The 13482-nt window shown below is 34.7% G+C and overlaps 1 protein-coding gene across 1 annotated transcript in view; it reads right to left on the bottom strand.

The window, feature by feature from the left end:
• Window positions 1-13482, bottom strand: part of LOC140434570 (putative fatty acyl-CoA reductase CG8306) — a 99855-nt gene that overhangs the window by 17871 nt on the left and 68502 nt on the right. Inside the window, exons 2-3 of the mRNA XM_072522928.1 lie at window positions 5826-6063; window positions 5492-5764 (exon numbers count right to left, since the gene is read on the bottom strand). Of these exons, the coding sequence (XP_072379029.1) occupies window positions 5492-5764; window positions 5826-6063 (511 nt within the window). The remainder of the gene's footprint in view (window positions 1-5491; window positions 5765-5825; window positions 6064-13482) is intronic.

Genomic DNA, 13482 nt, shown 5'->3' with positions numbered 1-13482 from the left:
AAACAGATGAAAAATTCATCCCGCCTAGTGACAAAAAACCAAGACGATTACTTATACACTACAACGTTCGTTTCACTTCGCTACTCACTAGTGACTGCTGTACTTTAGGCGATTGGCAATGCTGCTGTCAGAGCGAACGTAGCCTTACTGCCATTTACTTACTAGCCACTTTAACTTAGGCGGCACACGCATCTACTGGGATTACTGAATAATGAAAGGTGTCGCCTGCATAGTGAAGATGACGAAACGTCATCAGACGAAAGTGAGAAGACTGTGATGTCATAAATCTTTTTAAAGAAATTAAATTCCTAAGGCAGCAAAGGGGCACAAACCAGCTTGGTTCGGTGGAGCTGGATTTCTTGATGCGTCGGAGATTGGACTATAGTTCTCGTCTGGTCGAGATGTTAGATGAAGAGATATACACTGGACTCGTTTTAGGTGGTAAGTAGCATTAGAACTCTGGACCCTATATAGCATAGTATCCCAAACGCTCAGAGCAACAGAAATATTTCACAACAAGTACTCTCGACATTTCAAAACTATACTACTGCTACTGTTGTTCTACAACCAAAGATTCTTAGGAATCTTCTATCAATCCTAGAGTGATTCTAGGTATACAAAGATATGTACCAGATATTTAAGTACTCTACCTAAAGGGTATGCTGAGGTTATTCTGTGTGAGAATAGCCACTCCTATGAATGTCCGTTTAACTAGATTATGGATTGTAGAAAGATTTCATAGGCTATTTAGCTCCTCTGCCTCCCGGCCTATAACAATAGAGAGTTTTTGTGCAAGCAAATACGTATATGTAACGTATCTTTTTGACATATAAGCATGCGCATTAATGGTTGAACTAACGTATCTAGATACGTATTACCTAACGTAACGAACTGATACGTTACGTTCATACGCATCCCTATCGAGCCGAAAGTAACCGAATGCACAAGAGGATCTTACCCGATTACCAAAATATCAACATTCAACATCCACATTTCATCAACACACGTGGCACGTGTTTTTTCACATTTGTGGTTAAGTATATTTGTTTTACAAATTTTGAAGTAATGCGAAGGATAGGAAAAGACCCAGAAATTTTGTCAACGATCAAACGAAGAAAACTAGAATATTTGGGTCACGTGATGAGAGGACATAAATACGCATTACTTCAAAATATAATGCAAGGAAAAATAGAAGGAAACGGAATCCATGCCGTAGAAGAATGTCATGGCTGCGTAATTTGAGAGAGTGGTTTGGCTGTACCACTAATGAACTCTTTCGGTCAGCTGTAAACAAGGTCAGGATAGCGTTGATGATTTCTAATCTCCGATAGGAGTGGCACAAGAAGAAGAAGATATTTGTTTTGATTTTTATAAATAATGGAAAGCGGTAGAAAACGACTTCACTTCAGCAATGAAGATGTTTTGTTTTTGTTGAAGGAAGTCGTAGGCCAGAACCCTTACGATCATCCAGAAAGGTGAAATTTAATCCAAAAGCGAAAAAGATTTTTACATTGTATATCAGACTCGGTATCTAAATAAAAGCGACCGTATACTTAGTCGTGCAAGATGTGGAGAAGAAGCGCATTTTCTATGTCCTCGTCTTCTTCATCATCAATAAAGGCATCTACATTTAATGCGTCCATCTCCAAAATTAAAAATTGTTCAAAAAATATTTGTTATTTATTTTCTTCTTCTTCTTTTTATATAGACATGACTCTGTCTGGTTTTCAATGTGCCTCCAGTAAGTTGTCATTCCATCGTTTGTGTGGTCTTCCTACTGATCGTCTTCCTATTGGGGAACCGTCTCTTGCCGTCTTTACTACTCTATTTGTTGTCGTTCGGCTTATATGATCGTTCCATTCTACTCTTCTATTTCTTACCCAGTTTTTGATGTTCTCCACCTTGCATATATGTCGTATATCTGTACTTCTAGCTCTGTCCCATAGTGTCTTACCATCAATTTTTCTAAGTGTTTTCATCTCTGCTGTTTCTAACATCCTTTTTGTTCTCTCTGTGTCAGGTCTTGTTTCTGCCGAGTATGTCATTATTGGTCTGATGACTGTTTTGTAAATTCTGCCTTTCGTTTCTTTCCCGATATTTTTATTTCTCCATATTGTTTCGTTTAGGCAGCCTGCGGCTCTGTTTGCTCTATTCACTTGATCTTCCACTTCGGTTTCGAGCTTTCCGTAGCTAGATAATGTGATGCCTAGATATTTAAACTCCATCACTTGTTCTATTATCTGACCTTCCAGCTCCAATTTACATCTTAGTAAATTTGCTGTTATAACCATGCATTTTGTCTTTGTTGGGGAAATTAATTAATTAAATTGTTATTTATTTTGAATATCAAAAATAGGGTTAAGTGACAAGGACAAGACTGGCACTGACAACTGATTAGTTATCACTACTTCGATGAGGGCAACACCATCGTTACGTTACGTGCAGAACTTTAACTCTCAATTTATCGTTTACCTTCTTCGATACGTTAGTGCTTTACGTATAGGGAGATACGTTACATTAGATAGTTACAAAAACTCCCTAATCTGTTGTACATAACCCTACTATTTTTGAATTATTCTTATTCTTGGGGTTTTATATTCATTAGAACATTGACAAATACATTAACCCATTTTATCTTGTCTACCGCTGATCTAAACAAATCTGTTAATGGTTTGTTGGCCCACAGTCGAAGACAGAATTTTCGGCGTATTTGACCCCCTTTTAGTTCCTATCTTTCCATCAATGATAACTTGTTGAAGGTTATGTTTTGATGTCTGATGATAAAACCGACATATTACAGCTTTCTTGTAATGCTGGGTTCTCTATATTAACATAACTAATTTTCCATGTTGTACTTTCAAACTACAAATGGATACTTTTGTCACTGTACTTATGTACTATGTATTGAACAAACTTAACAATGACAAGTTAATACAAATTGGGTTGAAACAATCTCGCGTTACAACATCTCAGCAATTCACTTACTTAATTCTTCTTATCTATTTACATCTATTCAATATATACAGACTTTGTGTTTATATACACAAAGGCGTGTGTGTGTAAACACTTGATGATTTTATTCAACAATGGTATTTAACTATATTTTCGGTAAAATCACGTTTGGCATTGAACTAAATTCCAAACGTGAATATTCAACAATATCTCTGTGTGCCACATTCTTTTTTAACTAAATTGATTAGTTCTTCTCTTTTTTCTATTTTTACAAATATTTGGAGGACTTCAGTTATTCAATTCCAGCGATTTAACTTTTTATTCTATCACGTCTGCCATCGCCAAAACTTTAACACCCAACAACACTGCAGAAAACACGTAGCACCTGACTACTCATGTACGTTAATATATACATTTAGTCGATGACAGCATAGCACCTTTTGCATTATAAAGATATTGCTTTATCGATTCGTTACTTTTACTTTTATTGACTGGTTCCAAAATTTTGTACTTTAGAATATCAATTTGAGCTGTAGAATGCAATATTTCTGGTGATGAGATTTCTAGTGGACATGTTCCTTATCTCCGTGTATGAAGTGATCATCTCTTTTAGAAACTTAAGCCGTTTGCAAAACAATGCCACGCAGTTCCATAATATGTTTCGCCGTTTATTTTTTATTTTCGCAAAAGTGAAAGTTTTCAGTGTTTGACTTAAGAAGATCGGTTGCCAATTTAATGTTCTTTTTTTACTGATTTCAATACCAGTCTAACTAATTTGGCTATATCGATGTGTTGGTGAACTTCTTCGACTGTGACATTTTGCTTGCCCTCCTATTTAACCAATTGCATTTGAAAAGGTATAAGGGCAAAAGAAACTTACTGAATTCTTTTTTTTTTTTGTTCAATTTGATCATGGATGAAATTATAAAAAAGTTAAAACAAAGAAAGGACTGGGGCCAAACAAACTAAAAATTTTTTGATGTGCAGGTGATACAATAATTATAGCAGAAGAGGGGGATGTCACTCAGAGAACGCTGTATCAATTTTATACTCCCCCTCTAGAGCATAAGACAATTTCAATTTTCAATAAAACATAAAAACTGTAAATATCTCAAAAGAGCATATCCCATGCAAATTGGCCATTGAAATAAAAAAAAAACATTGGAGATTGACTATCTAAGAATCAAATTACCTAGAAATAGCAAAATATAAAAAGAGGTAAAAGAAACAACTAACTAAAGCTACTACCAGAATAGCTGGGTGCTTAAACGATTCTATTTGGATGAATAAGATTTATAAACCTGAACAGATAAAAGGGACAAACCAAATGAATATATAAGACCAGATCTACCACATGACAACCCACTGGCACATACCATTCCGGCTGGTATTAACGACAGCAAAGGTTTTACCTTGTCTATCTGGTAACTAGACACAGTTCATAACCAACTCACCTACAAAGATGTATGGGAAACATTACTTCAATTGAGAGTTAAAGTTAGTCATGCCAAAGTTAGAAAGAATGTCGCCAATGGAATTGGAGGGTTGTACGAAATATGGTGGAGGAAATCTTTAAAGACACCGAAGTCCAGGTACTCTGGTAATCCGCATGGTTACCAGTGCGGAAACAAAACCGTCCCTTGTCACTTTTATACAACTGAAAGTTGTAAAATAGGGTCCGGTTGCCGATACCAGCATCCAGTTCCAGTCCCGACCAGGCTCCATGAGAAACCACCTCTTAAGGAGGAGGCAATGTGACGCCAGCCCCCTGACTATCGAACAGTCTGGCGTTTGATGACCTGCGAGTCTAGAGGCCGGTGGAATAATTCGAGCATTCGAAACGAGACGTAGCAACATTGAGCAACATAAATACAGATAAATAACATCGTAGAGTTAGTGTTAAAATAAAATGGTAGCGTTAAGTAATAAATACCTATTAGTAATTGCGTTTTTACTGTTAGTGTAAATGATTTAAAATAAGTGAAAACTGTAAAAAAACTAAAATAAAAATAAAATAAAAACGTCCCAATATTAACAAATAGACCAAAGATAGAGAAATGAGTGAGACGAGAAATTCCACACGGGAAAATTAATGCGAAAACCAAGAAAACGACGGTTAGACCATCTAGAAAGGAGAAACAGTCCGAAGGATAAATAGGCAAATAAGGCTATACAGAAAAGCAGGAAAAATAATTTTGAACTGGAAGAAATTGAAAACACCTTGCTTTAATATTAAGCGAAACAAATTGTACTAACTATAATTGCACCTAACCTTAAAAACTAGAATCACTAATTCTCACTGTTAATAGTAATATGTAATATGGGAAAGTCGGCTATAATCTACTCAGAGAAACATATTTAAATTACTCATATCAGGTAAAATGATGGAACAACGAGGGAATTATTATAAACTGGGGAGAACCTACGATATAGGAATAGGAATCCTATCCAGAGCTTAAAATATAAAATAAGAATTACTTAAAATAACTACAAAACTAAAATATCGTGTTTGTACTTTATTTCGTCCCGTTTTACTCACCTCATCAGCATGGAGTTTGTAGGAATTAACGTAAGCACTGCTTACATGGACAAATACTGCTAAGTTTCTACATTCTTTGGCCAACTCAGTCACTCTCCTTGTTCCCAATAGGTTAATATTTACTGTAGTATCAAGGGTATCTCCAAAATCTAAAGTTGCTGCTGAGTGGAAAATTACGTTTATTTTCTCAGTTAATAGTTGCCAATCTGAGTTTGAAATTCCTAATTTATCTTGACCAACATCGCCAGCGATGGCTTTGACTTTAGCAAATACCTAAACAACGAATAAAAGTAATTTAGTTTGGATATTAAATTAAAATCTGAATCAAACAAACCTGTTCAACGTCCTTTTCTTTCAACAAAGTTTCAAAGACGGAATTCTTTTTAATCTCATCTAATCTCTCGGAAATTTCTTTTCCTTTCTTAGGTCTCATCAGGAGGAAAATTTCTCCATGATCGGGAATGCATCTTAATATCTTTTCCAGAAGTGTGACACCAACAAATCCAGTACCACCAGTTATAAATATATTTTTGTTTTTATAAAAATCTTTAACTCCCACAGAAGATGAAGCCCTAAAAAGAAATAAATTACACTATACTTAAGATTTTTTTACATCAATAAGTTTGAAATATTCCAGAAATAGGATAAATCTGACCTTGTACATAGTACGAGTACACAGTGACGAATTGCATGCAAAAATAAATAATATATATATATAATATATCATATTCTTTAAATGTACCGCTCTATTGCACTAGAGGTTGGTCATATTTTGACCTCAAGGCCACTGTCTTTTCACGTTGTTGGCGTGAGTGTTACATCTGTTAATTTATTTACCTGCGGCACTCAGTAAGCTAAAGACGGGTAACTTCATTTTTTTACTTTTAAATACTATATTTTAATCTTAACTAATTAAATAATGTTACCTAAAGTCAAAATTAAATTTAACTGATAATACATTGTTGGAAGTGCATCTCATGATCGTTCTAGTTCTCTACATATCAATTTTAATGTTTTTTACTTAAGTTTTTTATAATAATTTTTTTTATATACATGTATGATTATCACATCTTAAGTCTATAATAGATTACGTGATAGTTAAACAAAATTCACAAATACTCATTAGAGATATTAGAGCTATGAGAGGAGCAGTATGCGGATCAGATCACCACATGGTCAGGGCAAAAATTGTTTTCCCATATAGATTAAAGGACAGTGTCTCATCAAGCCAAGACGAACAACTTTTAGAAAGAATTGATCTTCCTCAATACAATCTGTCCAGTTTAATTCATAAGAGCACCCGCACATTATATAAGACTCGAATGGACACCAAACTTGACGAAACACTAACAAATACCAAATACATATATGAGAACATAATATCAAGTATTCATCAAACAGCACAGGAGGTCTTAGGAATCAAACAAAATAAAATTAGTAACAAGCTTTGGTGGAATGAAGACGTCGAAAATGCGGTAACAGAAAAGAAAAGATTATACCATAAGTGGTTGAATACAAAAGATGACGTAGACAAAGACCGATACAATGAAATGAAGAAGAAAACTAGAAAGATAGTTATGACCTCCAGAAATGAGATGTGGGATAGAAGGTGCAGAGAGATAGAATCTTATATTGGAGGACGACAATGCACTGAGGCGTGGAAGTTTATAAACTCTGTTAAGAAGCCGACTAACGAGAAAGTGATTCTAAATCCCATAAATCCCGAGGATTGGACACATTATTACAAACATCTATTAAATGAGAACAGAGACGAATTTAAAGAAGATATGAATTCATCAAGAATCGAAATTCTGGGAGAGCATATTACCATAGACATCAACATAGTTCAAAAAGCTATAGCAGGGATGAAGAATGGGAAAGCAAGTGGACCAGAGGGAGTAACTACGGAATTAATAAAGAATGGCTCAGAGAAATTACACAGAATGATCACGGTGATATTTAACGAATATATTAATGGACATCCAACACCAGATGAATGGAAAACAGCATATATGACCCCAATATATAAAAAAGGTGACAGGAGAAATTGTAAAAACTATAGAGGGATATCGGTCACAAGTTCAATGAGTCGACTATACGGTCGAATACTACGGGACCTGATAGAGGAAGATTATCAATCGTCTGAAGACGAAGAACAAGGAGGATTTAGAGCAGGTCGTTCATGTACAGATCACATCTTCTGTCTTAAACAAATTATAGAAAAGAAAATTGTGACAAATAGAGAGTTACATATGACTTTTGTAGATCTTGAGAAGGCATATGACACAGTCCCGCTAAATAAACTATGGGAAGTCCTGGGCACATCAAACATACATCAAACATTGGTTAGCGCTCTCAAAGATCTATATTATGGTTCAAACTCCCAAATGAAATTCGGAAACCTCTTAGCTGAAAAATTTGCAGTTACTAAGGGTCTCAGACAAGGATGTTGTATCTCTCCGACTCTATTTAAGATTTATATCTCTGCAGCTCTGAAACAATGGAAAAGGAAAGTCAAAGGAATGGGTATACAATTGAACGATCAGGATTACATATATACTTTACAGTTTGCAGATGATCAGGTGGTGATCTCAAATGACAAAGATGACATGGAATACATGCTTAGAAAACTAATTGAAGAATACCAGAAATGGGGATTAAATATCAATTTAGAAAAGACAAAATACCTCTCAATTGGAGCTGAAGCAGAACAACTCGATATCGATGACAATCAAAAAATAAATCCATGCAACGAATATAAATACCTGGGTGTCATCTTCGACCGTAGTGGAAAAGACGAACGAGAAATAGAACATCGAATTGTACAAGCACAAAGAGCTATAGCATGTTTGAACGGAATTCTATGGAGTAAAGAAATATCAAAGAAAAGAAAATGGAACATCTATGAGACAATGGTTAAAACTAGCCTACTTTATGGAGCTGAGACATGGAGAATAACCGAAAAATATAAGAAAAAGGTCGAAGCCACGGAAATGGATGCCATCAGAAGATCGATGAGAATATCAAGAGCCGACAGAATACGGAATGAAGTGATAAAACAACAAATGGGTATAGAGGGCACTATAGTTGAGGATATTGAGAGAAAACAGCTCATATGGTATGGGCATGTGAGCCGAATGGGGGACGAAAGATTGCCTAAAAAAACGATGATGTGGCAACCCCCAGAGAAGAGGAAACGAGGAAGACCACCACAGAGCTGGAACCTGGGAGTTAGGAAAGCGATTAGCGCTCGAAATCTGGACGAAAACCTAGGTTTGGGAGTCGGACAACGTCGTAAGACGTTATAAAAAACCGAATATATATATATATATATATATATATATATATATATATATATATATATATATATATATATATGATTATCACATGTTCTTTTGCTGTGCTAAGTCTGTTAATTTGTAAACTGTACCTAGTTTCAATTAATTATTTATACAACTTTATCTCTAAATGTCCAGTATCGTAAGCTTTTTCACACATTTAATATCATTGACTGCTACATGTCTTTTTACGGTAACACACATGTTATAACTTCTCTATGGATGTTTGGTTTTTCATATTGTTCTTTTTAGATGAACTGATGATCCTTTCTGAGCAGAAAGCGAAACGTCTTCAATAAATAGATGAAGTAGCCACCTTCTTTGTCTTTTATTTCTCCACTTTGACCGAAAAACCCACCACTCTTCGAGTGTTCCTTAGTTTATATTGGATTGACGGTCGTACTCCTTTTCTCGATATATATATGTATTAAAAATATTGGACGAATTATTTTTAAAAGAACAAATAAAAAATAGGGATGTACGTACTAGATACTCGATGTGGATTTAAGAATACGTTAAGCACTTAATAACTTCTCTACTGTAAATTCTACTACAAGATGATTTATGTAAACTGTAGTGTATGTTCGCTATTTAGTAGCGTCGGTGTGTCACGACATGTGATCGCCCAGAATCGAGAGACATGAAGGAACTTGAAGGATAGCTAGGTTCAACAGTGGACAGTAGCGGATACATGATAATGATGACTAAACGTTCTTGCACTCGATCCTTCTGCAGTTTTAGACCCGTCTGTGTACGAGCTATAACCCTGCAATCTCGGTCGAGTGTTTTCTCTGCTCCATCCCTCTCGTAGGCAAATGCCCACTTGGAAAAGTACTTCACCTGTCCAAAAATAGTACATCATAAAATATCAGAAGGAAGAAATACCTCTACGGCATAGACAAAGAATTTGATAGCTAGATGACACAGAAAACGTCAAACTCAGGGCCGAGACGATTGTAAGAGCGCAAGAGACCCGGATTTTATAAGGATCAATTGGATCATTGGATGCAATAGATTTATTTGAGTTTATCTTCAATTTTATTAGGATTTGCTAACTTGGGAATCAAACAAATTTAAGTTAAAACATAAATTTACATTACGTTGAATCTGCAGCATTATGAATAACTAAATTATTTATTTCAATAAAAGCACACAATATTTTCTGACAAATATTCTCAAGTTAAAGTTGATTCTAGTAATCGAATGAACTATCTTACAATAAAGTCAACTTTATTTGAAAGATATTTTGGCATTATAATTTAAATATAATTTCTGGCATATGACCGCCGTGACTGGCTCTGACGTAGTCTAATTTGGAGGTCCAATTTTCGATCACTTTTTCCAATATTTGTCGCCCTATATCGGTAATACCGTGGCAAATGTTGTTCTCCAAGTGGTCAATCGTTTCATACTTATCGGCGTAGACTAGCACCTTCACATATCCCTACATAAAATAGTCTAGCAGTGTTAAATCGCACGATCTTAGAGGCCAATTCACGGTCCGAAACTTGATACTATGCGGTTAACAAACGTTTCTTTTAATAAATCAATTGTGCTCCGAGCTGTGTGACATGTTGTGCCATCCTATTGAAACGACAGTTCCAACACATCTTGGTTGTTCAATTATGGAATAGAAAAGGCAGTAATCATGGCTCTATAGCGGTCACCATTGACTGTAACGTACTGGCCAGCATCGTTTTTGAAGTAGTACGTTCCAATGATTCCATTAGACCACATAGCACACTTAACAGTCAGTTTTTCTGGATGTAATGGTTTCTCAACATACATTTGAGGATTATCTTAACTCCAAATAGGGCAATTTTGTTTGTTAACGTAGCCATTCAACCAAAAGTGAGTTACATCGCTAAACAAATTTGCTTACGAAAATCAAAATCAACGGCAATCTCGTTTTGGACGTACTCACCGAATCTATGCCTTGCTAGGTGATGATGTACCTTCAATTCTTGCATGAGTTGGATTTTGTAAGCACGCAAAACAAGATATTACCGCAAAATTTTCCATAAAGTGGATGGTCACGTATCCAACTGTTGTGTACGACGGCAGATATATTAATTCATCGGCAGTTAGAGTAAACGTGGTGTAAAAACGTTCCATGGTTAATCGAATTACTTGCCTGATGGACTATTATGTTGACCATAAAATGGACGTAGTGCGCGATTCGTATTTTGAACAGACCCACAATTTTCAAAATAAATTTGTACAATTTAGAAGCGTTGTTCAATTCGTCAAGTCTATTCATGCTGAAATGCCAAACCAAACTTAACAGAAATCACTTGACAGCTGTCAAAATTGCTGAGAGTTAAAAAAGTGTTACCAACTTACATTTCTATACCTCTAAAAAAACACCCTTTATATGTTTGAATTGTCAATATAAATGAGTCAGATTTCACTTCAATTGTGGCTTATTCCCATTAAAATAGTAATTACTTTAGAACAATATTTTTTATCAATCTTAGACACAACGTTTTCTTGTATTTCGGCCCTTCGTTGTTAATTTCATAATATTACATTTAAACAATTTGCATTTACATCACTTAGTTAGAATTATGCTAAGCCGTTAGTGGCTTGTCTCTCATATCTATGTATTCTCAATTACGTCATTACTGATCCGATTCTGTCATTAGGGTAGACCGGAGTAAAACGCCGCTTCTTCTAGCCTAGTATTGGTAACTAAAATATAGTACATTATAATATTGTACACCGCTATTCGAAACACTTTTCTAGTTGTACCTAATGGCACATTGTTTTCGCCTTCAACTGCGACAGTCATATCATTCAGTAATAAAACGATTATTATTAGGTCATCAGTAGGTGATAAGGCAGTTGCGATCTTGCTGCAACGTCTTTGATAACGACACAATTGCAGACAAAGAACTAATGTCAGAAAGAAATAATTTAAAACAACGGCATATAATCCCTGTAAAATCCACGAATAACGTTAAAACGAAGTAATAATAATAAAACCCAAAGACTTCCCAGTCATTGAACAACTATGTTATATATTTGACATAAAAAGTCGCATGTAAAAAATAAGATTTTGTAATGTGGCTACTTACCACACCAAAAATTTAGAGGAAGATTCAAAATCAGTAAGCGCACTGAACGCATAGAAAAAATATGCTCAGTTTTAGGTAGCATCCAGTAGTACGTCATCTAACCATAAAAGAGACGTCTAAATGACGTAATGTATGATCTCCAGCAGCTTGGTGCCAGAGGGTAGTTGAGCCAAATCAAAACCGAGAAAATTGAAAGAGACTGTAGGAAGCCAGGGCCCTAAAAGGCCGTAGTGCTAAACTGTAAGATATGGTAATCCGCAATTTATTAAGATTTAACAGAAATATTCATTTTTGTGCTACATTCGTCGATATCTTTAGCAATTTGTAAACACGGTGATCTAGTATATTGATGGAAATCATCGAACCAACTAAGTTGTTCGATCGATACACAAATGACCGGGGAATTTACATTTTAAGATATGTAATTTGAATTGAGATATATATTATTTAGTTTTATTATGAATTTAGCTAGATCTTTATCAGTTTGTTAATTTCATAACTAATAAGTCATCTTAGATACTATTTTCAGGACAATTTGAGTATCATAAAAAGCACTGTTTTTAATTGTTTGGATTGTAAGACTCGGAGAATCACTTTGCCCTATTCTCCCTCGACATTAAGATTACTTTAAAGGATATACGAGAAGTATCAAAAGTGAATACAAGATTACGTATTTATATTCAGCAGCAATAAAAAGAGACGTGATTGAATTTTAAATAGTTAATGATTCCATACACATTTTAGAAAATATTTTATTTCATTACACTATTATTAACAAATTATAGGGTATCTGTGTAATAATTAACTCATATAATATATATATATATATATATATATATATATATATATATATATATATATATATATATATATATATATATATATATATTTCTGCTAAAAGTAGTTCAATTTCAAAACTCCAAAATTTAATAAAATACTTAATAAGACATTATCTATCAAGTCTATTATAGTAACGTTTTTTATCATAATATTTAATGACAGAATTTGGGGAAAACCATCATTAATAGATTGTTAGAAAATATGAAATGGAAACGTGTTGAAGATTACATTAACGAAAATATTCATTTTATTACTGAACTAATCTGCGTAGATCTCTATTCCGTAACGAAAAACAGCCCAATAAAACTGTCAGTGAACTAGGTTAATAAGAAAAAATGACTCCTCTTATAAATAATAATATACTAATCTACAACTCAGATATTATCACAAAAAATAATTTGTTTTGGCACTGCCATTTATCTCTTTTAAAAAATGGGTTAAAAATATCATAGATTATTCAGACCTTGCGTATGTGATCACAGCCACCGCCTGCATAGAATGAGGTAGTACACATTCTGTCTTATATGAATAATACTATCTTAAAGGAAAAACGTATTGGAAAGTCGTGAAGTCTAGACGACTCCCTAAATCCACACGTATGTTACGGTATGAGACCAAAAGGGGGGTTTACTCTGGGTGTCTGGACATATTGGTATTGAAGAGAACGAAAAAGCGGACCTACTTGCCAGGGGAGGGGCAAAAGAAACATTCATAGGCTCAGAACCGTTCGTTGGCA

This window comes from Diabrotica undecimpunctata, chromosome 2 (assembly GCF_040954645.1).
Source record: "Diabrotica undecimpunctata isolate CICGRU chromosome 2, icDiaUnde3, whole genome shotgun sequence".
Classification (NCBI taxonomy): domain Eukaryota; kingdom Metazoa; phylum Arthropoda; class Insecta; order Coleoptera; family Chrysomelidae; genus Diabrotica; species Diabrotica undecimpunctata.
Note: the sequence above shows the minus strand (reverse complement) of the source record. Positions and strands in the feature narration are given on the sequence as shown.